Source organism: Primulina eburnea, chromosome 1 (assembly GCF_022965805.1).
Source record: "Primulina eburnea isolate SZY01 chromosome 1, ASM2296580v1, whole genome shotgun sequence".
In the NCBI taxonomy this organism is placed as follows: Eukaryota; Viridiplantae; Streptophyta; class Magnoliopsida; order Lamiales; family Gesneriaceae; genus Primulina; species Primulina eburnea.
Genome location: NC_133101.1, coordinates 6,335,375 through 6,360,795, shown reverse-complemented (window position 1 = coordinate 6,360,795; position 25,421 = coordinate 6,335,375). Strand labels below are relative to the sequence as shown.

General features: G+C 40.5%; 4 protein-coding genes across 4 annotated transcripts; 1 reads left to right on the top strand and 3 right to left on the bottom strand.

Annotated features, from left to right (window-relative positions):
* Positions 1–838: 838 nt before the first annotated feature.
* On the top strand, positions 839–1,482 carry LOC140803084 (lachrymatory-factor synthase-like). The gene is made up of 2 exons (XM_073158784.1): positions 839–847; positions 979–1,482. Exons 1-2 carry the CDS (start codon positions 839–841, stop codon positions 1,480–1,482), a joined length of 513 nt encoding a protein of 170 aa, XP_073014885.1.
* Positions 1,483–7,279: 5,797 nt separating this feature from the next.
* LOC140810746 (adenylate isopentenyltransferase 5, chloroplastic-like) lies at positions 7,280–8,961 on the bottom strand. Its single transcript, XM_073168633.1, has one exon. It carries the CDS (start codon positions 8,817–8,819, stop codon positions 7,791–7,793), a length of 1,029 nt encoding a protein of 342 aa, XP_073024734.1. The 5' UTR covers positions 8,820–8,961; the 3' UTR covers positions 7,280–7,790.
* Positions 8,962–17,460: 8,499 nt separating this feature from the next.
* On the bottom strand, positions 17,461–18,044 carry LOC140803075 (uncharacterized). The gene is made up of 2 exons (XM_073158772.1): positions 17,933–18,044; positions 17,461–17,825 (listed from the first exon to the last, which is right to left on the bottom strand). The coding sequence occupies exons 1-2, from the start codon at positions 18,042–18,044 to the stop codon at positions 17,461–17,463; spliced, it is 477 nt and encodes a 158-aa protein (XP_073014873.1).
* A 165-nt stretch (positions 18,045–18,209) lies between these two features.
* Positions 18,210–19,292, bottom strand: LOC140803065 (uncharacterized). The gene has a single exon (XM_073158761.1). The coding sequence runs from the start codon at positions 19,290–19,292 to the stop codon at positions 18,210–18,212; it is 1,083 nt and encodes a 360-aa protein (XP_073014862.1).
* Positions 19,293–25,421: the final 6,129 nt, after the last annotated feature.

Genomic DNA, 25,421 nt, shown 5'->3' with positions numbered 1-25,421 from the left:
GAGTTAATGGGATTTAGATAGTATATTTGGGATTTTATTATTTTAAAATATTATTAATGCAAAACTTAGCTCTTGAGTTTTTTTTAAAAAAAAACCGGAGTAACCTTGGGCATGCAAAATATACAAATTCTCAGTTGAACTAGCTTTTGATCAAGTTGAGTAAGATATAAATCTAAATTTTACCAAGTTAAAAATTGTGTCAATTAATCAAGTAGACTTCGTAATTTTGTAGAAACCAAAGCTGTTTCTCGAATTCATCCTGGTTAACTCAGACCACCTGTCATGTCAAATTATTAATATAATGCAAATAATTCATTAATTGTTCCTTAGGATACTTTCACAAGAAATATGGCAGCATTCTTAGAAGAAATAACCCATTATAGTAATTATCTTGTGAGACGATTTCACGAATTTTATCTATAAGACGGATCAACCCTATCGATATTCACAATAAAAAATAATATTCTTAGCATAAAAAGTAATAATTTTTCATGGATGACCCAAATAAGAGACGTGTCTCACAAACTACGACTCGTGAGATTGTCTCATACAAGTTTTTAACATCAGATTATATATTTATTGAAATACAGTACTTGAGAAGGTATTTTTTTAAAAAAAAAATAGTTGATCTGATTTATTTTACTAATTTATCTTTTATATATATATATATATATATATATATATATATATATATATATATATATATAAAAGCCGTCATACAAACAACTCAGTAATTTCAAGAAAGAAGTGTATCATGAAGAAACTGGAATTGGAATTCGTTCATATTTAAATCTGTAAGGGCTAGGAGTTCCTTTTCTGTTAGGAAGCTGAATCATTCATGGATATGGTACGTTGTCAAATTAAGAAAATTTTGGTAAAATATCCGATTTCTTAAGATAAATGACATATTTTGGATTTTAATGTTTTTATTTTCTCTCGGATATTGCTGATATATTACTCGATATTTGATTTGGAGAGAACATTTCATTGTATAATTCATGCATGCAGAGAAATGAGTTGGGAAAAAAGAGGTGGCGGGGATCGGTAGGAGGCATCGTGGATGCCCCGATAAATGAAGTATGGAACATAGTGTCAAAAAGCAGCAGACTGCACGAATGGATGTCAATGATCGAGAACTGCACCGATATAGCCGGAGAGGAAGGCGTCCCCGGCTACATCCGATTAGTGTCTGGTTTCATGTTTCCCCAAAAAGATGGTGACAGGTCTTGGATCAAAGAAAGGTTAGTATTCATGGATTCTTTATCTCACAGCTATGTTTACACTATGGAAGCAAGTAATGTAGGCCTAGATGGATCGACGAACTCGTTGAAGCTCGTGGATTATGGCAACGACACGACTCTGATCGACTGGAAGTTCGAGATAAATCCGGTGGAAGGTGTGTGCGAGGATTACATTGTCGATTTCATGGGGTATTTTTATAAGTCATGTATTGATAAAATACATGGTGCTATTGAAGCTTAAATTACATAGCGGATCTCATCAATCAAATTTGAATTTTAGTGTAATAATATTATTAATATATGTTGGATAAGAGGTGAATGAACCTTGAATAATGTGTAATGAGAAGTCTTGTCTCACATAAGAAATGTGCCAAATAAATTCTTCTTTATTAGCTCAAAGTTTGAGCTAAGGGTTTGGGCCCCAAGGGGCACCAGAAGTTTTCGGAAAGGGGGAAGAATCTGGCAGGTCAGGTCTTGATGAAACACACGCGTGCGCGCGGTGCGGTGTGGTTTCTTGACCATATATCTTTTTGGACAAAATTTATTAAGAAAATAATTTTTATTTTCGAAATAGTGTCTCTTAGACCAACAGTGTGTTGTGTTCGTTGCGTCCCATGTCCGAACTAATGCATCTCATGCGCATGTCCTTAGGCATAGAACTGTGTGTTCCCTGGTTTGTACGCGTCCCATGGCTTATGTTTTCTGGCAGAAAGGTGTGTCTTTTGGGCAGAAGAGTGTATCTCTTGGCTTATGAGATTCACTCGATAAATAGTCCTATGCAGACATTCGTTGCATACTTTTTCCACCCTCATTTTGTTGCATCCGCTCTCTTTCCAAAACTTGAAAGTTCAAACATATTATTTGTTCGCTGCTATCCAGAACCTTTCGTGCTGTACTTTTTGGATTAAGTCGTTGTATCTTAGAGACGATTGCCGCCAACGTAAAGCACTAGTGTACGGGCAATTCATCTTGAAGACAGAGAATACATCCTTGCCTCGACTTACTGTTATTTGCTGTTCCACGTTATTCAGAATACCAAGAATAAATTTTCTCATCAGCAAATAAAATTATAATATTAAAACCCTGATTTGACTAAATAGATTACTAAAATTAAGTTTAGGTAAACTTAAAACCAAATTTGTAATTTCGTTATTTATAAACAGAGTCATGAAAACGATGGTTGTCGGAATTTTTTTTTAAAATGAATATATACACACGCACACACATAACACAATAAAGCAAATCATAACTAGAGGACTAAAATAAAATTTAGGTTTTCGTTTTTTATTTCTTTTTTTTTTTCAAAAAAAAGAAGTTTTTCATAACTAGAGGACTAAAATACATCCTTGCCTCGACTTACTGTTATTTGCTGTTCCACGTTATTCAGAATACCAAGAATAAATTTTCTCATCAGCAAATAAAATTATAATATTAAAACCCTGATTTGACTAAATAGATTACTAAAATTAAGTTTAGGTAAACTTAAAACCAAATTTGTAATTTCGTTATTTATAAACAGAGTCATGAAAACGATGGTTGTCGGAATTTTTTTTAAAATGAATATATACACACGCACACACATAACACAATAAAGCAAATCATAACTAGAGGACTAAAATAAAATTTAGGTTTTCGTTTTTTATTTCTTTTTTTTTTTTCAAAAAAAAGAAGTTTTTCATAACTAGAGGACTAAAATACATCCTTGCCTCGACTTACTGTTATTTGCTGTTCCACGTTATTCAGAATACCAAGAATAAATTTTCTCATCAGCAAATAAAATTATAATATTAAAACCCTGATTTGACTAAATAGAATACTAAAATTAAGTTTAGGTAAACTTAAAACCAAATTTGTAATTTCGTTATTTATAAACAGAATCATGAAAACGATGGTTGTCGGAATTTTTTTTTAAAATGAATATATACACACGCACACACATAACACAATAAAGCAAATCATAACTAGAGGACTAAAATAAAATTTAGGTTTTCGTTTTTTATTTCTTTTTTTTTTTCAAAAAAAAGAAGTTTTGAATATATATTTTTTTTGTTTCTAAATTTTATGGGCTGGGCCTGTGATAGAATCGAAGCAAGTTAATTAAACTATGGGCCTCTCATTTGGGCTTTTCCAAATTGAAATATTAAGGTTTTATTTGTATAAAAGGATTTGAGAATTATTGATTTCAAATTTATTATATTCATCTGATTCAAAATTATATATGTTGCACACTCACTCAGTATAAGTATCGAAGATGTGACACTCAACTATTTGATACATATTTTTTATATGTTTCATCGCATCCAATAGGTGAATGTTATCTTATCAGTACTCCCATGGTGGAGGTACGTTATATCAAATATATATATATATATATATATATATATATATATATATATATATATATATATATATATATATATATATATATATATATATATATATATTGAGAAGTGTTTGGTTAACAATGATTAGGAATTTGATCCCATATATACGGGCAACATCGTTTCACAACTGTTTGGTGCCCTTAAATTGTTCCATTTCCATTTATTCCAAATCACTGTCGCCATTGACAAATATTTTGTGGGATTTTTACAACACATCAAATGTCAATTTTATGATGCATATTCATTGAGAAAAATGCACCCTATTTCCGTACTACTCACCTAGTCCTTTATATGTAACAGCATGCTACATTACTATTTTTCAATATTTATGTATGTTAAATTAAATATAAGAGAAAAATAAATTGCAAACAGAGAAGCGACTAGAAGCCAAATACAAGTAGAGAATCACAAACTAATTTACTACGGCAAAAACTTGTGTGAGACGGTCTCACGGGTCATATATGTGAGACGGATCTCTTATTTAGGTCATCAATGAAAAGTTATTACTTTTTATGTTAAGAGTATTACTTTTTATTGTGAATATGGGTAGGGTTGATCCGTCTCACAAATTAAGATCCGTGAGACGGTCTCACATGAGATCTACTCATTTACTACAACAAACTAAGCAAAGTGAACAAATCGACAAGGATTTGTCGTCTGCAACGCAGATCCTGCGAACGAAAACGATTTTTTCCAATTATTTATGCATCTACATACATATATAAATAATTTTTTTATCCAATAAATTGCCCAATTTGGTTTTCGTCCATTAATTTTTCGAAGTTTGGTTTTTGTGCATTAAATTTTAATTTTTTTCTATTTTGGTCTGATTGTTGAAGTGACATTGGACAAGTCATGAGTAGTCTTCGATCTCACATTAGCATTTTTGAATGTTGTGTTAGCATTTTCTCTAATTATATAGAAAGATTTAAAACTTTAAATTCTACTATTCCTAATTTTAAATATATTTTTTGGGTACGATTTTGGTGGACTTTATCAAAATTATTATTCATAATTATATATTCGTTTTCATAGTCTTGTTTAAGAATAGAATCAGAATTATAATATTGATTTATCAAAGAATCATCTATTGTCTTTCAGCGTAAAAACCGAGTGGAATTCGAAAAAGTTGAAGATCTTTCCAGAAAAAAAAGAATAATTTTTAAAAGACAATTAGAAACCTAAAAGTGGTTATTTATTTACTCTTATTTCATCGATCTCCAACAAATATTCTTTCAAATATATTAGGATGAAAGTTGCATTTTATCTGACATGCATTGCCTTGCTCCAAAAAAAGGTGAAATCGCTCACATTAGCCACCCCTCACCCCCGGCCCGACAGGAATGTGAGAGGAGGTAAATCATGGTGACTCAGACAACCAGCAGCAGTTAGACCTTATGCTACGCCGCGCACAAGGAGCCTCCTCTCATTGGAGGAAATTTAACTCCCACACTGCCGCTTGCGAGACTCGATCACTGGTCATTGCTCCAAGATTCACTGTTGCTGACCAACTGAGCTAAGCCCATGCGGGCGACATGCATTGCCTTATTATAGTTACAAATTACATATGAATTTTAGTTTTTCTCTAATTAATTTTTTTTCAAAAATTATCAAAATTTACAGTTGTATATTCACCGTGCAATGCAATTTCCAGATGATTATATTTTTTGATAGGACGACAAATGATCGATCTTCACATATTTGATTGTTATACGTTTTATGGCAGTGTAATTATTGGTATGAAATTATTGATAAACAATTGATGTTCTATTAGGAGAACACAAAAGCTCATGTGATAATGTTTGACATATTAATGTTGTGAGACATCTGCTCGATCCATAAAAATATTACTTTTTATATCAAATTATTAATTTTCACTGAAAATTTTTCATTTTTTTTTTAATTATGATATGGAGACATATTATTTAACATATGTTGGTTTCAGTAAAAAGTATTTGACACATTAAAAATATTTTTTTAATATCTAAAATATTATTTTCTACTGCGAAAGTATCGTTTTTTGTTAATTATGTTATGAAAAATGTTGTGTATATGTGCCGATTTGAGTTTAAAAAAAAACAATTTTTATGGCAAAAATATTATTTTCTACTTCAGAAATATCGTATTTGTTAATTATGTTATGAAAAATGTTTTGTATTTGTGCCGATTTGAGTTTATTTTTATGGCAAAAATTATATTGTGTCATATAATTTGATTTGAGTGAAAAAAATTATTTTTTTGTCATATATTTTCATTATATGTATAGATCGGGTACGTCAAAATATGATGATTTGACTGTCATATAGTTTAAAATATTTGAGTTATACAATCTATAATTGTTGTTTTTGATAAACTTGCAAATGTTTAAGATAAAGAGAGATAAATCTATTTGGCTGCTTCTCATTAATTCAAACTATTTTAGATTTTCCTAATATATAACATTTCTTCTTCTACTTTGTATGTTGCTGATGTAATCAAAATATCAAGAAGTTCTGTTTCTTCACCAGTGTATATTGTAAGTTAAAAGTATCAAAATATAACACTATATGTAGAATACTTTATACTCCCATCACTATTTTACATAATAATTAATTTTTTATTTAAAAAAATTGAAAATTTCAATCTGTCAGAATGATATGAATAACTTTGAAATGAAATTCAGTGGACTTGTGACAATTTGTTATAAGGGGAAGTTATTTAAAAATCCCCAATCATAATATTTCTTTGCATTCACTCCCTACCCACAAAATTGTGGTACTATTTCATACAAAATGTGGTACACTTCATGTAGAAATGTGGTACACTTCATGTGGAAATGTGGTACTAAAAAAGTACCTAGGGACTGAAAACAAAGAAAAAAGGCGGCTGGGGACTGAAGCCAAATTTCTCATTGTTATAATCATTTTTTTCGTAAAATAGTATAATTACAAAAATAAAATTATAATTTTGATATGTACTTGCACTTTGTATTCTTTATATTGTTAAATTATAGGTTAGTTCATTGTCGTTTTTCCCTGCAATTTTGTCATTTTTCTCATATGACAATAACATCCCGCCAATATGACGCTAACTTGAGGTAAACATGACATTTATGTATCTAATGTTACGTCGACAATCTGATGAAAAAAAGATTAAAATGGTCAAAATGTTGAAAGATGTTGTGATATTATATAACACCTTAAATGAGTTTATAATGAAATTTCATTAAAAACAGATTAATATAATAATTTGAATTGATCATTTTCATAAAACGATAAATACGAAATAATTTTTGTAGAAACTCATTGTGTAGTCGTGCTTTTACGAGCATGAGCCCGGGACGTGCCACGTACAATATTAAACTAATTTTTATATGACACGCAAACATACTGTTAAAAGACGACAAAGATTGCAATATTCCCACTATAAAATTCTTATCGGAAAAGTTCTCTTGTACGAACCCGTTATGCCAACGGAAACAAGAATCGACATATAGAACTTGAGCAACTGGCCTGCATTTTTTTCAATGATTGGTAAGAGCAAAATTGGATTCCACAAGGAATACGATACTCCAATCTTAGCGGGAAAAAAAAAAAGAAAACATTGAAAAAGAAGATGGTTGTGTCGCATAACCACTCGATAAGTTTATTTTATACCATAGAGTTGTCAACTCCAAGAATTAATACATCACTTGAACTGGGGCCTATTTGCAATTTGACAAAGTTCAGGGGCCATTTATATCATTTTTTTATAATCATTTCTTTCTTACACATCCCTAATAGGACCTATTAATAGTTAGTTCCAAAAGATCCCAGTTGTACGGATGACCAATATGAGTACTTGGTGACATGATAACAAAAGTTACAAATTTGATCAAATCAAAACACCGTAAATACGACAGGTGTAACATAGAAAAAAAAAAACTCACGAAAAATAAGGGGGGGGAAAAGTTTACTTGCTTGCCACATGGCTTCATCCATGCTCGCCACGTGGACTTCCACGTGATGTTTCTTTTCTTGTTTCTCGAGTGAAACCGTGCAAGCTACTCTACAACATTTTTTTATTCTCTCAAATTCAATATGCACTCCTTTTGTGTAACAAGAAAACACAGGATTGAAGACATAAACACAATGAATTTTATTAGGCAAAACGTCTCAAGAAATTGTCGTTTGTAATGATGGTCACACTAGCGGGTGGCGGTCACGACGGCAGTGGCAGTGGTGGATCCAAGAAAGATTGATGGGACTGGCGGTGCCATAATTGGCATGTGGGTTGGCGATATGGTTGAGGAGATTTGTGTGGTATTAGTTCTCGAGAGAAAACGGTCCACGATCTTGATACTCTGCTTTGCCACCGATCGTTCCCAAGCTTCATTGGCCTCGTCGCCATGTTTGAGGAAAGCCTCAGTGGCATCGAGGCGATGCATCCGCCGCTCCAATAATCCCTGCAATCTCAAAATGTTTTGAAGTTGTCTACAAGACAAAATGCAAGTGTTGGATTTGATTTGCTTGATAGCCTCCTCAAGAATCTTAACCCTACTTTCATCATCATGAAATGGTTCATTTCTGAAATACTCATGCATCTCCGGTACCCCGATAGCACGCCGGATTCCACGAGTATAATCTCCCAAGGGGTCGAAAAACTCCTTGACCTCATCCACCAGTCGAGCATCCACCATTCGATCGACTCTTTTCGAGACGAAAGAATGTAGGATTGGCATCAAAACGTCCACCCAAAGAAAGCAAAACTCGTACTTGTTCCGGAACTCGATGTCATCGTTCACGAGTGCCTTCACATAAGAATTCGACCCTCCGACGATGATCGGCAACCGGCCCCTCTTCGTTATTCTGTCGGCAGCAAGTGATGCATGGTACACGAAATCGCCTGCCGTGAAATCCTCGTCGGGAGGGGCGATTCCGAGCAGATGATGGGGCACTCCACGACGTTCCTCATCCGTAACCTTATTGGTTACTATGTCTAAACCTTTGTAAATCTGCATTTTATCAGAGTTGATAACTTCGGCGTCGTAACGATTAGCCAAGTCGATCGAAAGCCGAGACTTACCGGTGCCGGTGGCACCAATCACCACCACCACCTTGTCCTTCCGGCGTTGGCGGGTAAGTATCAGTTGATCCATATTGATCAAACTACCCGGAAAGTTAACCAGTGGTTGTACTTGATTGCAGGCAGACAATGATATCCTCATTACTGCCATGAACAAAGATATATCAGAATATCAGAAAAGGAATCAGCACAATTTCCTTTATCTTTTTCGTATGCAACTAATTCGGATTCGGAAAAAATAAGAGCAAAATCTTTGGTTGATTTTTATATTTTTCAAGAAAAGTGAGGAGACAAAATTTGCGAACTCCGTTGAAGTGTCAGAGGTATTTATACGCGGAGAGGGAGAAGTTAGAGCCATGCACATACAATACGCACGAGCCAATGCTTCACACGTGTTAATTAATAAATAAATAAATAAATTTAAAATTTAAAATTGGTCATTAAGTTGGACTGATATATATTTTTGGTAGTCTAATCAATATATTATAAATTTGGTTTTATTGATATGTCGCTTATTGATCTAAAACTGAGAAGAGTATGTCTTTATAAAGAGACGATCTCACGAATTTTTATCTGTGAGACAAGTTAACCCTATCGATATTCATAATAAAAAGTAATACTCTTAGCATAAGAAGTAATAATTTTTCATGAATGACTCAAATAAGATATCCGTCTCATAAAATAGTACCTTTGAGACCGTCTCACACAAGTTTTTGTCAGCTGAGAAATCTAGCAAAAAGTATGGATTAAATGTGAAACAAAACAATATATTACACTAAGGGTGTGTTTGGTTGAGTGGATTAAATAAGGATAGATTAATAGTCAAATATTTATCGCTAAAATTTTAAGATGTTTTAATAATCATTTTGATCCGGTTTAAGATCCAATTTATTAATCAAATAGTTATCCATAAAATTGGATCTTAAACCGGATCAAAATAATTATCAAAACAACTTAAAATTTTAACGATAAATATTTGACTATTAATCTATCCTTATTTAATCCACAAGAGTTTGATATGGAATTCTATGTTCAAAACTTTCCGTCTTCGAATTATATAGGGATTGAATCAGAATTCTAAATGAAAAATATTTCAATATTTCGATCCTAACCTTTGGTTTATAATTTTTTTTTATTTTCATTTGAAATCCGAGATTTATGCATCGTTTTTAATCAACCAATTGATTTTAAAATATTTTACGAAATCTCCTCGTACATCAATTTAATTATGCAGTCCATATTGAGTAAAAATATTTTAAAATCATAGGACATCAATTTAATTATGCAGTCCATAATCAGTAAAAATATTTTAAAATCAACTTGTCACTTTATTTGTTGTTGGTGCCACTTAAACGTCACTATCTAATCATCAATTAAAAAAGAGTATCATTTAATTTTTGCCTAAAAGGGATTCATTCCGTTGAAGTAAATAAGTATACTAGAGAGATAAAACGAGAGAATTTGATCTTATCCCCGCAGATGCAATCGGCACTGTCACTTCCCGAGCCCATGTTCATGTTTGCGTGACTGCACAAAGAATTCTTATATCAACTATTTTGTATTCGTTCTCGTTTTACGAAAATAATTAACGCAAGTTGTTGTAGAAGTCTATTGTAACTCCTTATAAACACATTTTTAAATATTTAATTTTTATTATATGAGACGACTTCTTTCAGAACACGAACACTTCGTTGTAGTCTGACATTTCGATCCACCAACGCCAAGAATCTAAAGGTGACTCCTACATATTCAAGAGGTGGCTCTCATCATGTTGCCGCAGATTCAAGAGGTGGCTCTCATGCACGTAGCACTTTTCCCCGTATAACACTTATTTACTGGTGTTCTTTGCCGGTGACTGACTCTGATACCATTATGTCATGCCCCGAGCCGGGACCCGCTCCTTTGTGACTTGAGGACAATAGACCCTATAATAAGTACTTCGTATTCGTCCTCGTTTTAGGAAAATAATTACCCAAATTACTATAAAAATCCATTTTAATTAATTATAAAATCATTTTTAGATCTTTAATTTTTATCATTTGGACAAAATATGACATACACTAGTTAGGATTTTGACAACTGTCCTATTTTGACACAAGTCAAGATCTTACTTGGACCTCATATCTAAGATTTTGGCTTGTGCATGCAATATCTGTACGGCGTGGGGAGTCTCTGCTCTTCCCGAAACTTTACTCCTCTCAAATCAATTGACACGTGTCATGTTATTTTTTTTCTTGTTCTTTCCTTTTTTTTTTTCCTTTTTCTTTTCTACTCTTCATTTTCTTTCGTCCGTCCTTTTCTTCTTTACTCTTATTTATTTATTTATTTACTTTTTTTCTTCTTATTTTCGATTTCTTTCTTATTTATTAATTTTTTATTGTTGGTTATTTACTCTATTCTTATAGAATTGAATGTTCTCTTTGTTCTTTAGTCAGTAATATTTATTTACATACATGAACTCAATTTTAGACGATGAAATTAAAACATCAAATTTTATATGATATTGATGTCGACCGGACAAATTGGATAGTAGCCGGGTGTGCAATCTGCCAAGTCGGGTGTTCGGATATATGTGCGATTTGAATGCTTTATTGCGAGTTGCTGGTGGTCTGGGAAGATTGAGTTCCCTGTCGCCTGAGGACTAACGCCCGGATGGCCTGAGTATTAATCCTGAAATCACATAACGTTAGTGGGGCGCCGGAAATTGTTCCGGCGTATCCACTCCGACGCTCAAGTCAGTGATGCACGCAAAGGAAGACTTAGAGAGAAAATAAGAATATTTATGAGTGCTTGTGAATATCCAGAGAAGAGTTACCTCCTTGTGTAGTACCTACAGGGGGTATTTATAGATGAGTCAGGTAGGTGACTTGCCCACAAAGTTCGGGTGGTGGCCACGATTCGGGATGGTGGGCCACGTGGTAAAATAGTGGGCCACGTATTAAATGTTGACCTTGTCATAGAATGTGGGATGAGGGGTTCCGATATTTCCGGAAGACGTGACTGTAAGGGAGAGACTGAGCCTCTTTCCCGGGTGCTTTCCACCCGGGGGCCCCTGAGGTGTCTCTGGGACTGGGAAGCTTTTACCCCGGGTGATGGCTTGCCGAGTAGTTCATTGGGAATTCTTCTGACACTTGAGTGCGTAACTCGCCTGATATCTGAAGATCCGGGATCCTCCTTTCATAACGGTTCTCTGCATGTAGTCGTAATTTGGGATCTCCTCCCTGCTTTCATCTCGCCTGAGTTCAAGTACCCTCTGGGTCGGGAGCTTTACCCGGGCCCGGATTCCCTTGGGGGCATCACCACTCCCTCCTAAAAAAGTCGGGCTAGAGTCTATCTCGCTGTCCCGATTAGTAAAAAAGAGCCCACTTCCAATTACAGCGGAGCCTTTTAGAATTTTAAAGATGTGGATACTACCGTCAGTGCTGTCGTAAGCCCTAAAATTCAAACTTATCCGCAAGCTTTCGTGCTTCGAGGACTGTTATGATATCTCGAGATTCACGCCTGTCTTTTCGCCTACTTGGTCCAACTTCCAATATTCATCTTAGCCGTTCACACCTTCGAGAATCAATGATCAGGATACTCTTCTTCATCCTATATAGATGGCATCCTCCCGATCCTTTCCTCATTACTAGCAGATTACTCCAACAGCTATCATGGCCGGTGCCAGCAGCTCGAGAACTCCAGGGGTGACTGAAGCCCTTACGGAGCCCAATCTGGAAGTCCAAAAATCCATTATAGAAGATGAAGTGCTTAATAAAGTTCTTCGCTACTGGGAAGAGCTCCAAGGGCTGCAACTTCTTTACGATTCTGGGGAAGCCACCACCCCTACCCTGGTATCCAAACTGAAGAAAGTGCGCAAACAACAACGCATGGCTGAGTGGGCGGACATCTTCACAGATGGCGATGTCTATCAGCTGATGCTCCGGAAGGAACTGAAGCTCCTGAAGCGTATTGTCGACTCTCTCAGCTTCATGCAAGGTTCCACCGCCCCTCTGTCTGCCTGGTTGAAAATACGAATAATTGTCATAGAAGAGAAATATAACGATGTAGTACGGGCCAATGTATATGGTTGAATAAAAATTTATCTCGGTTCCCCTTTTTCTGTCACTGCTCGGATATAACGCTTTAGGTCTATTAATTTACACCCATATCACGGATTGCTTAGAAGTATCTGATGAAATAATTTACTAGAAATCCTGAGCTTAATACCTCCCTGGAAATTAACACAAAATGCCAGGGTCTCAAGCTTCCCGGGTTGTGAATGACACGCCGGGGCCTGAGCTTCTCTGGCTTTACGAAATGCCGGGGCTTCCTGCTCCCCGGGCTTCACACAATGTCGATTTCCTAAGGTTTCCCGGTCTGTGGTCTGGTGTCATAACCATATAAAATTTTTATGTTGGAACAATTTACGAGGCGCTTCCTGATCAGACACGTATGCTTAAGCCAACGGTTGCGATTAATCTCTCTCCTCCATAAATACGGAGTCGTTTCGCATGGTCGGAAACTTTTCGGCTTCCTCCAGACTACCTACCCTCTGCCTATAAATACGTAGATGAAGGCGAAGTGAGAGCAATCGTTTCAACATGCCGAGTTCAAGCAAAACTACCGTCAACAGCAGCCCGTATGGCCACTTGCCACCCTCTACGCGTGCTCATTTAGAGTCGTTGAAGAGGACCATCGAGGAGTTTATTCTGGCGAAAGTCATGTCCACTTGGCATAAGATTCATAATCTTGAGCAATCAGTCCAAGATGGTCTGGCTTTCACCAGGCCACAGAGAGCACTGGCCAGGAGATACAAACGGATATTTTATGCGACGCACGTGGCCGAGCTAGCCACTGATCAAGTTCTGCTGCAGGCAATGCTGCGGAAGGAGTGGAAACAGCTACGCAAGCTTGCTGCTACCGAGTCCTTTGCCAACCTTCCCTTCCCTGAGCTGCATAGCTGGATGTCGGAGTGGGAGGATCATGTAGGCTCTAAGCTAGCCACTGCAATATTTCACCGATTCTATTAATAAAATTTTACTTTGCGCACTTTGCTTGTGTACTTCCTTCAAGTTTATGGGTTTTAAAGTAAAAAACCGGGGTTTAAAACCTCCCGGGCTAAAAATAATTTGTCGGGGCCTAAAACCTCCCGGGCTTGAAATAACCTGTCGGGGTCTTAAACCTCCCGGGCTTAAAATAACCTGCCGGGGCCTCAAACCTCCCGGGCTTCAAATAACTTGCCGGGGCCTTAAATCTCCCGGGCTTGAAATAACCTGCCGGGGCCTTAAATCTCCCTGGCTTGAAATAACTTGTCGGGGCCTTAAACCTCCCGGGCTTGAAATAACTTGCCGGGGCCTTAAACCTCCTGGGCTTAAAATAACTTAACGTGGCCTTAAACCTCCCGGGCTTGAAATAACTTGCCGGGACCTTAAACCTCCCGGGCTTAAAATAACACGCCGGGGCCTTAAACCTCCCGGGCTTGAAGTAACATGCCAATTATCTTTTTTGAATGATATGCACGATGCCAGGATGATACGTGCCCCCCTTTTTCTTTCCAACGGTCGGCAGTGTTCCGTCTCCCGAGGATCTGATAAGTCTGACCCCTTCATGATTACACGTCCTTTCATGCGCCTTGCACAACTTACGAGGTGCATCCCGATCGTTAATACCTATCCACTTCAACGGCTAAGATCCATGATCCGGTGCGTCTTTCAAAGCCAATGTGGACCCTCGGATCATGGCTAGATCGATGGTCTGGATCACTTCCCTACTCCTATATATACCTCCTTCCCCAAACCTTCATTACTTTTGTCAAATTTAACCAAGCTTCCGCGTCTGCAACTCTGCCAAAATTCCGATCACTCCCCGGTGTTCCCACTACCATTCTTCCTCCCATCCGCGTAAGTTCTTCTTTTCATAATCATGTCTTCTTCCAACACTTCTTCTACATCGGATAAGAATCGCAGGGGCTCCTCAGACTTTGAGTCAGATGCCATGCGCGATAATTCCCCGCTTTCCGCCTCTCCTGTTTCCACCTATCGCCCCCAAAATCCAACTTGTTCTCCTCCTTCCCTTAAGAAACCCAAAATTTCCCCTGGGACTGGGCCTTCAAGCACCCATAAGAAAAAGAAAAAGGCTACCTCTTCAAAACCCCCAGCCCGGGCTATTCCTTCTCCCGCCCGGTCTGGTGATCCTAGCCCCTTGCCATGGTTTTCTACCATGGTAAGCTCCCTTCGAGCCAAATCTGCCGAGGAGATCCGCCTCCTTGGTTCCATCCCCACAACCCATGATATTGTCATCCCGGGCCCTAGTAACCGGGCTGACCAACCACCAGTAGGATACCTTACTTTCTTCCGGGACCAGGTGGCCAATGGCTTCAGGTTTCCCTTTCATCCCTTCTTCATTGGGATATCTTCCCTTCTGGATATTCCTCTTAATCAATTTCATCCTAATGCCATTAGGATGATGACCTGCTTTTTTACGCTGATGTCTATGCATCCCGATATCACCCTCGAGCCCTCCCTCTTTAATTTTTTCTTTATCTGCTATATTGGCGATTACGCCTTTTCCTTCAAAATCCGGTCTCATCAGAAACTTTTCGGAGATATTCCCTCTTCCGTCAAGGAGTGGAAACGCTGGTTCTTTTACATCCGTCCCTCCCATCTCCCCGAATGTCCGGTTGGGTTCATTTCTGCCCTTCCCCATCAACCGGGTCTGCCCGAAAATTATCGCACACTTGACTCCTACACCCAAAGTGAGGAGGTGGTAGGTAGTAAAGTGTATAACTCCTCTGCCCTCCTTAGTGAAAAGCTACTGGTGGCCTATGGGCTGAGCCCCGGGCGGGGGATCCTACCGACCGCATTATCGAGGAGTTCGATGCCTCCCGCCCCGGTAGGTTTCCTTGTTTAGCCATTATCGTACTTCCTTTACTTTCTGCTTTACTTGTTTCTGATGAGTGGTTTTATTTCCTGCAGACGCCGAGATGAAAGAGGCTTTCGCCCAAAAGCTGGCTGAGGAACGGGCAGCTAAGAAGGCTGCCCGGAAGGCCGCTGCTGCTGAGGGAAAGGCCAAGGAGCGCCAGGGGTCTACATCCCGGGTGACTACTGAAAAACCCGGTCGAGGGGGGGCTGGCACCCCCAGTGCCTGCTGAAAAGGAGACTCGGGCCCCTGCTGAGGGTGGGCAGGCTTGTACTCCTCCGAGCGTTCGGACTGCCGAGGCCCTCGGGTCCCAGGAGCATGGGATTATCCTGATTGAGGAGGAGGACGAGTCCCCGGACCAACCCCTCCAGACCACCAAAAAAAGGAAAGATTCAAAAGAGCTTGTCCGTGTTGAGCCCCGGGTGATTACCCGGGTGGCTCAGGGGTCTGCGCCTGCCCCACTAGTGTCTTCCGCCGACCCTCCTCAGGTCCCTTCTATCACTACTTCCACCCCCCCTGCAGTGCCCGAGACTATATTCTCGGCTGGAAGCTCAAAGATGGGATTCCAACTGTTGAAGCGGGTGGCGACTCCTGCCGAAGAGTCCATCTTTCAGACTGCGAAGGCAGGAGATCTCATGCTGGAGAGCTTTAACCTCATATTGGCTGTAAGTATCTTCTTTTCCACCTTTGTTTCTTTGCCCTATTGGTAGGCTTTCTTCCTTATGTACTTTTCGTTTATCTGCAGAGTGGGCAGATGGCTAGAGCTGCCTTTGAGAAGATGGGCTCTTTGCAAAAGAGCACAGAGGCAAGGGCCGCCTCCGCCACGGCTCTTCATGAGGATGCCCTGGCACGCTTGGCTCATATTAGAGACCTTCATGAGGAGGCCCTCCTCGGCCAGGGCACCACCATAAATTTCCTGCAGGCTCAGCTCGAAGAGGCCCAGGCAGAGATCATTTCGCTGAAAGCTAAACTGGAGAAGACAGAGGCCCGGGCCGAGAAACTAGATTTGGATGCCCGGGCTGCCCTGGATGATTTCGTGATGGTCACCGAGAGGGTGGGTGAGCTGGAGGTTACTCTCGCAACCCGGGAGGCGGATCTTGCGGCTCGGGCCACCTTGGAGGAGGGGTGGCGGGCTTCTTTCCTCGCTACTGCAGGGTTCCAGCAGATAGTGATAGATAAAGCCTTTCCCTACTTCAAGGCGGGCTTTAATAAATGCAAAGAGCAGGTGAAAGAAGCCGGCCTTCTTCCTTTGGAGAAGAAAGGCCTGCTAGATTTGGCCCGGGCTGTCAACTCCTTGCCGAATGATGGTGCTGAGCTCCCGGACGAAGAAGAATCCGAGGCGGAAGAGGACTCAGAGCCAGAGCCTGCCGCTTAGATGTTTAGTACTTTTTCTGTTTCTGGTAGTTGTAATAATTTTACTTAATCTAATGAGATATCTTCCATTCACCCCGGTGTCTTCGTGCTATCTTGTGAATATGAAAAATTTGCCAAGTGTAGGAAGATAACCTGGTTATGATAACATCTGAATGATAACACTTAGTACTGTTTAGTACCGACGGTTAATCAACTTAGGCAACCGAGACTTCGGACCCCCTGATTTGATAATAGATTGAAGGGAAGCCGGGGCATAGTATCACCCGGGCCCTTAATACTAATTGGAAGGGAAGCCGGGGCATGGTATCACCCGGGCCCTCAATAATTTGAAGGGAAGCCGGGGCATGGTATCACCCGGGCCCTTTATAATTTGAAGGGAAGCCGAGGCATGGTATCACCCGGGCCCTTTATATGTGCCGGGGTTCGGGACCTACCGGGCTTTAAGAATATTCTTCCCAAGAACTTGATCTCCCTTTATTGTCAAATAATTAATAAATTTACAAGAGTTTCTAAGAAAATTATTTCTTAAGATGGAGAGCATTCCAAGGTCTTTTAAGAGGACGGCCTTGCCCATCTTCAAGATAATAGGTGCCCGAGCTGACTCTGCGCACCACTTTGTAGGGTCCTTCCCATCGGGCATCAAGTTTGCCAACATCTCCAGCCGGGTTCGCTCTTTTGAGGACCATATCTCCGATCTGGAATTCTCGGTGTCGGACCCTCTGGTTATAAGCTTTCATCACCGGACGCCGATAAGCCTCCATTCTGATTGCCGCTCTCTCTCTCCTTTCTTCGATGAGATCAAGTTCACTGGCACGGGCGTTATCATTGTCTTCCGGATATGTTTTTATCCGAGCTGAAGTTTGCCCGATTTCAGCCGGGAGCACTGCTTCAGAGCCATACACTAAGCTAAATGGTGTTTCCCTGGTAGCTGTTCGAGGTGTAGTCCGTATGCCCAAAGAACACTGGGCAGCTCCTCTACCCAATCCTTACCAACTCCAAATAATCGGGCTCTGAGAGATTGGACAATAGTGCGGTTGGTTACCTCGGTCTGTCCATTAGCCTGTGGGTAGGCAACGAAGGTAAAAGCCTGAGTAATCTTCATCTCCTCACACCAAGTTCTGACTTTATTCCCCAGGAATTTCCTGCCATTGTCAGATATAAGCTTCCGGGGTATCCCGAATCGGCAGACAATATTTTTCCATAGGAATTTAAGAACTTCTTCCTCCGTGATTTTGGCCAGGGGTTCTGCCTCTACCCATTTGGAGAATTAGTCAATCCCTATCAGCAGGAATTTTTTCTGAGCTCGGGCCACAGGAAAATATCCCACAATATCCAGGCCCCACTGGTCAAAAGGACAAGATGCCCAGATAGGCTTCATAAAGGCAATCGGGTGGTGGTTAACGTTGCTATGCCTTTGGCATCCCTCGCAAGAGCGGACTACCCAGGCAGCATCTTGATGCATGGTAGGCCACCAGAACCCGGCAAGCAAAGCCTTCCTAGCCAGGGAAGTTGCTCCAATATGATCTCCGCAGCAGCCCTCGTGGATCTCCCTTAGAACATAAATGGATTCATCACCGGCGATGCACTTGAGAAGGGGGCCCTGGAAAGATCGCCGGTAAAGACGGTCATCAATCACAACAAACCGTGCTGCCCTCCTCTTGATTTGACTGGCCTCCTTGATATCCTCGGGCAGATAGGATTGGGAGATGTAGTCGAGGATGGGGGTGGTCCAGTTATCTTCCCGGGCGCGAGGAGTCCCGGTATCCACCGAAGATACCAGGTTAGTGTGATAAGATATGCCCGGCTCCTGGTAATCGGAAAGCGAAGCTGCCATCTTCGCCAGGGCATCTGCTTCAGTATTTTCCTCTCGGGGAATTTGTTCTATGCTCCAACTTACGAAATGTGTGGATAACTCCTTGATGATAGCTAGATATTTAACAAACTTCTCCTCCCGAACCTCGTACACTCCCTTTACCTGTTGGGCTACCAGCTGTGAATCCGTGTAAATAATGACCTGGTTAGCTCCAACATTACGGGCTGCTTTTATTCCGACGATAACAGCCTCATATTCGGCTTCATTGTTAGAAGCCCGGAAGTCCAACCTAACTGCCAGCCGTATTTTTTCCTCGGTGGGTGATATCAGCCATACTCCCACACCACTGCCGTTTTTGCAGGAAGCCCCGTCTGCAAATATCCTCCAAACCCCCACGGTATCGGGGACAACCATCTCGGTGACAAAATCTGACAAGGCCTGGGCCTTAATGGCCCGCCGAGGCTGGTACTCGATGTCATACTCTCCCAACTCCACAGTCCACTTTACCAACCTTCCCGAGATCTCTGGCTGAGTCATGATTCTCCCTAGAAGGGTATTGGTCAGCACAGTGAAGGGATGAGACAAGAAGTAGGGGCGAAGTTTTCGTGCTGTGATCACCAGGGCAAGGGCCACCTTCTCTACTTCTGTATATCTGATCTCGCGCCCTTTGAGTGCATGACTCACATAATAGACCGGCCTTTGATCAGTACCTTCTTCTCGGATCAGTACAGAGCTGACAGCATGCTCAGTGGCAGAAAGGTATACCCAAAGCTTCTCCCCGGGTCCGGGCTTCTCAAGGACAGGGAGCCCGGCCAAATGATTCTTCAATTCCTAGAAAGCCTTTTCACATTTTTCATCCCAGCCAAATTTTTGGGCCCTCCTCAGAGCCTGAAAGAAAGGGTAGCTCCGGTGTGCAAACCGGGAAATGAAACGTGACAGGGCGGCGATTTTTCCCGTGAGTCTCTGTACATCCTTGATTGACTTTGGGGATGTCATTTCAGTGATAGACCTGAATTTCTCCGGATTGACTTCAATTCCTCTCTCGGTGACCATGAACCCGAGGAACTTGCCACTCTTGACCCCAAATGTGCATTTGGCCGGGTTCAGCTTCACCCCATACTCCCGAAGAGTGGAGAAGGTCTCTTCGAGGTCCGGGATGAAGTCAGGGTGTGCCCGGGATTTCACCAAGATATCATCTACGTAGACTTCGATATTCCGCCCGGTCTGCTTGGCGAATATCCGGTCCATCAACCTTTGGTATGTGGCCCCGGCATTCTTCAAACCAAAGGGCATGACCACATAGCAGAAAGTCCCCCCCGAAGTAATGAAGCTAACTTTCTCTTGGTCTTCTCGGGCCAGGGGGATTTGATGATACCCCTGGTATGCATCCATGAAACATAACAACTCATACCCTGATGTCGAGTCCACCAGCTGATCAATCTAGGGCAGGGGGTAGCAGTCCTTTGGGCAAGCTTTATTCAGATCCCTGAAGTCAAAACGCATCCGCCACTTGCCGGCTGACTTGGGAACCAAGAATACGTTGGATAACCAGGTGGGAAACTGTACCTCTCTGATCTGTCCGGCTTTCAATAGCTCTTCCACGTGGCCAGCAATCACCTTGTCCTTTTCGGGACCAAAGTGTCTCTTTCTCTGTTTTACCACCCGGGAGCCCGGGATGATGTTTAACCGGTGTTCCGCCACGTGAGGGGAGACCCCTACCAACTCTGATGAAGACCATGCGAAAATGTCCGCATTCTTCTCTAGGCATTGTAGCAGTTGGGCCCGGGTGGCTGGCTCAAGATCTCGGGCTATTTTCGTTGTCTTCATGGGCTGTCCGGGTAAGACGCCTACTTCTTCCTGCTCCTCACCTTCCACCATGTGCACCTGTTGGATAGAATGCACCTCCTCCTTCCCTGACCTCCTGCTTTCTCCATCTCGTCGGACTCTTTTATTTTCGATCTTGACAGTTTCTGCATAGCACTTGCGGGAGGATGGCTGGTCCCCCCTTACTTCTCCAATTCTGTTCCCCACCGGGAACTTTAGCTTCTGGTGGTAAGCCGAGGCCACGGCCCGAAGGGCGTTCATAGCTGGCCTGCCCAAAATGATATTATAAGAGGTAGGGACATTTACCACGGTGAAAACCGTCATTAGCGTCTTTCTGAGCTCCTCGACTCCCAGTGTGAGGGGCAGAGTGATTTCCCCTCGAGGATAAACAGTGTGGCCAGCAAATCCGAATAAGGCTGTTTCTACTGGCCGCAACTGATAATCCTCCAAATTCATCTGGTCCAGGGCCTCCTGAAAAATGATGTTCACCGAGCTTCCAGAATCGACGAAAACCCGGCGAATATCGTAATTCGCCACTTTTGCCTGGATGACCAAAGCATCGTTGTGTGGGAGGCTGACTCCCTGAAGATCCCGGGGGCCAAAGCTAATAGCCGGCCCTTCACTCCTTACTGCATCATCCACTCCAAAACTCTCATGCCGGGAATGTGCTTTCCTGGCCCGGTTGGAGTCTCCATCTGTTGATCCCCCCGAGATCATTTTAATCACCCCAAGTGTTAGTGATCCTCCCCGATCTTTATTCTCCCGGTTCTGAGACGTTTGACCAGTGTTATCCTTCTCTTGCCTGACCGGACCTTTATCCCCCGGCCGATGCCCCGCCTCTCTATTTACCCACGGTGGTCCCCGGGACTTCTTCTCTGACTGTGCTCGTTCCCCAAGGCCCGACTGGGAAGGGGCCCGCTTCAATCTCCGGCACTCACTCGTGCTGTGAGCACACTCTCCATGATAGGAGCACATCTTGAGAGTGTGTGGCAGGCTTGGAGGTGACCGGTATAGCTTGGCTCCCCGATCACCGTCGCACAGATGGACTCCTTCCCCCCGGTGCGGCTTCATGGGGGCGTATCGAGAGAAACGCCCAAGATTATTTCCCCGGGCGTTGTCATCAACTTTCCCAACTCGGTCACTTCTTTCTCTGTGGGTGGACTTCCTTTTCTGCCGCTGTGCTTCCTCCATGTTTATGTATTTTTCTGCTCGGGACAACAGATCTTCAAAATTCCCAGGCTGCTTCTTCACTAGGGACCTGAAAAAATCTCCTTCCGTGAGTCCTTGCGTGAACGCTGTAGTTTTGGTCTGAGGAGCACAAGCCGGCACCTCCAGGGTGCTTTATTGAACCGGCGAATGTACGTCCGAAGAGACTCATCACCTGATTGCTTTATTTCGAACAGGCTGAAAGCAGTCTTCTTGTACCTCTTGCTGCTGCTAAAGTGGTGCAAGAAGGTGTCTCTGAAACCTGCAAAAGATTGTATGCTCCGGGGCTCCAACTTCTCGAACCACCTCTGGGCAGAGTCCACCAGGGTGGTGAGGAATACCTTGCACTTGATTTTGTCAGAATAGCAATGCAGCATTGCCATATTTTCAAACAGGGTGAGATGTTCATCGGGGTCTGAATTCCCATCATACTCCCGGATCTTGGTGGCTTTGAAATGAACAGGGAGAGGCTCATTTACAATCTCCAGGGAGAAGGGGCATCCATGGGAACCAGCCGGGGTTGAAATATGAGATGACCCGGCTTTGGCTTCCAACTCTTTCACTTTCTTCTTCAAATCTTCCAGCTCCTGGGCCATAGTGAGGTTAGGATCTTTGGAAAACGCCTGGGAATTCTCCTCTCTGTCTTTCTCTTTCTCGGGAGGAGATTCTCCCATTGCCTCATTTTCTTTTGACTGGCTGGGTTCAGGTAGGGCCCTTTCGGCGAGGGTTTTTTGGACCGCAGCAGCTATTAACTGAGACAACTCCTCTGGGAGGTGACTGGGCGGTGGATTTTCTTGACCTCCTTCAGGATTGTGAGGACCAGAATGGTTCCCGGTAGTTTTACGAGTGGTAACCATATCTACGTCTTTAGCTACGATTTCCCACAGACCGACGCTCAAGTCAGTGATGCACGCAAAGGAAGACTTAGAGAGAAAATAAGAATATTTGTGAGTGATTGTGAATATCCAGAGAAGAGTTACATCCTTGTGCAGTACCTACAGAGGGTATTTATAGATGAGTCAGGTAGGTGACTTGCCCACAAAGTTCAGTGGTGGCCACGATTCGGGATGGTGGGCCACGTGGTAAAATAGTGGGCCACGTATTAAGTGTTGACCTTGTCATAGAATGTGGGATGAGGGGTTCCGATATTTCCGGAAGACGCGACTGTAAGGGAGAGACTGAGCCTCTTTCCCGGGTGCTTTCCACCCGGGGGCCCCTGAGGTGTCTCTGGGACTGGGAAGCTTTTACCCCGGGTGATGGCTTGCCGAGTAGTTCATTGGGAATTCTTCTGACACTTGAGTGCATAACTCGCCTGATATCTGAAGATCCGGGATCCACCTTTCATAACGGTTCTCTGCATATAGTCGTAATTTGGGATCTCCTCCCTGCTCGCATCTCACCCGAGTTCAAGTACCCTCTGGGTCGGGAGCTTTACCCGGGCCCGGATTCTTTTGGGGGCATCAGATATAATTACAAAGAATTTAAATTTTCCAAAAAATATGTCCCAAATCTTTATAAATGCTAAATCATCCACAAAAAATAAAACTAGACTGTTTCTTTCAATTTTTACTCATTTTAAATTCTATTTTAAAATTATCACGTTTCACACAAAAATGTTAGGAATATATGTTACAAATATGTTACAACTCAATTTTTTTGTAAATTTCATATTTAGTTTTAGTTTCACATTTTGAACCCAAAATTACAAAAGGATATTTAAAATTAAAAAAAATTTTGAAAGAGACGATGAAGTTCTTTTTTTATGCGGATGATTATATCATTCAAGAAGTTAGAATATGTTATTTTATTAAATGTAATTTTTTGTAATTTTTAACTTTTTTCATATAAAATTTAAAATTTTTAATGTTTAATCCAAAAATTAATACCTAGTAAGTATTAACTATTAAAAAATGACCAAGAGAAAATTCAAATTTTATGGGAATAAGAATGTATAGTAGGAGAAGAGTAACCAATAAAGAATAAAATAAGGAAACAAATTAAGAAAATTAAGGAAGTGAAATGAGTAAATAATGAGGAGGAACCAACTCATTTAGAAAAATGAAAATCATGAGTTGAGGTTGTGAATTAAACATTAATACATTATATTTTAATATGTGTATTAATATTATATATACTTTATTATTTTAGAATTAATCGGTTAAGTATACCATTGTATTTTCTACTTATCGAGATATATTTGATAGACAGTATTTGTTATAGGGAAAAAATTTCTTTTCCCGTATTATTCTATGTGATTTTGATCTTTTATATGTTAGTATATTTCATTTTTGACAATTTTGGTATTTTTATTTGTAATTTTAATATGTTTTCATGGAATTTTTAATATGGTATTGGACATATCAATATCATGGCAATGTCACATCAGCGTCACCTTAGAATAATGCGAAAATAAGAAGATTAAATTGCAAAAGAAGCAAATATAACAGATGAAAAATGAACTTAACAATGTAGATAACAAAAAATTCAAAAATAAAAAAATGACCAAATTTACTAATTTTCCCTTAATTATATATCATGTCATGATCAAATTAACTAAACCAATTTCCATGACAATTATACCGATTAGCTTAACATTGCATCCAATGATCCGTATTCATTCACACATATAAAGTCCATCAGATCGAATAGGTTTTCGGATTCGAGACTCAATTGTAACTAGAGTGATTCTCATGTGAGACTGTCTCACGGGTCATAATCCGTGAGACGGGTCAACCCTACCAATATTCACAATAAAAAGTAATACTCTCAGTATAAAAAATAATATTTTTTCATGGGTGACCCAAATAAGAGATCCGTCTCACAAATACGACCCGTGAGACCGTCTCACACAAGTTTTTGTCTTGTGAGTAACTAACTCTTTTTCGACTAGAAAAGAAGAAACAAAAGGTGTAATAACAAAAAGCTTAGGGTAAACCCTTAGTTAATGATGTGGTGGTTAGAATAAAATGTAATTAATTAATTAATTTAATTCAGTAGCATCATAACCACTTGTGTCCTTAATATTAATTATGTTATTGCGGCTGCTTTCATTATGAAAAGAAATTGGCCACCAATTGTTGATAATGTGATTAATTCTATTTTTTTATCGCGGGATCATGACAAATTTGAACAAACTGGTGAATAAGATAATATTTTAAATTAATTAACAAAAAAAATTATGCAGATTAATTAAATTGATACTAGTGGTTCCTCGCTTTGGCTTTACCAATTTCTCTCGTGCTATATCGGACAAAATTAGATCTAAATGGTGAACTCCTCCTATTATGTAGTTTAAGCCTAGAGTAACAGAGTAGATGTCTTGTGAGACGATCTCACGAATCTTTATCTGTGAGACGGGTCATTCCTACTGATATTTACAATAAAAAGTAATATTTTTTCATGGATGACCCAAATAAGATATCTATCTGTCTTACAAAATACGATCCGTGAGATCGTCTCACACAAGTTTTTGTCATAGTTAACATGGGGCGATCCTTTCATCGCATAAGATAATCTGCTCAATTCCTATAAGAACAAACCCAAAAATATCATAAATAAGTATTCGTTTGATAGGATATTAATTTCTGACGATCGAAAACAAAAAAAAACTGATATATAAGATGCCAGTCTTAGGCA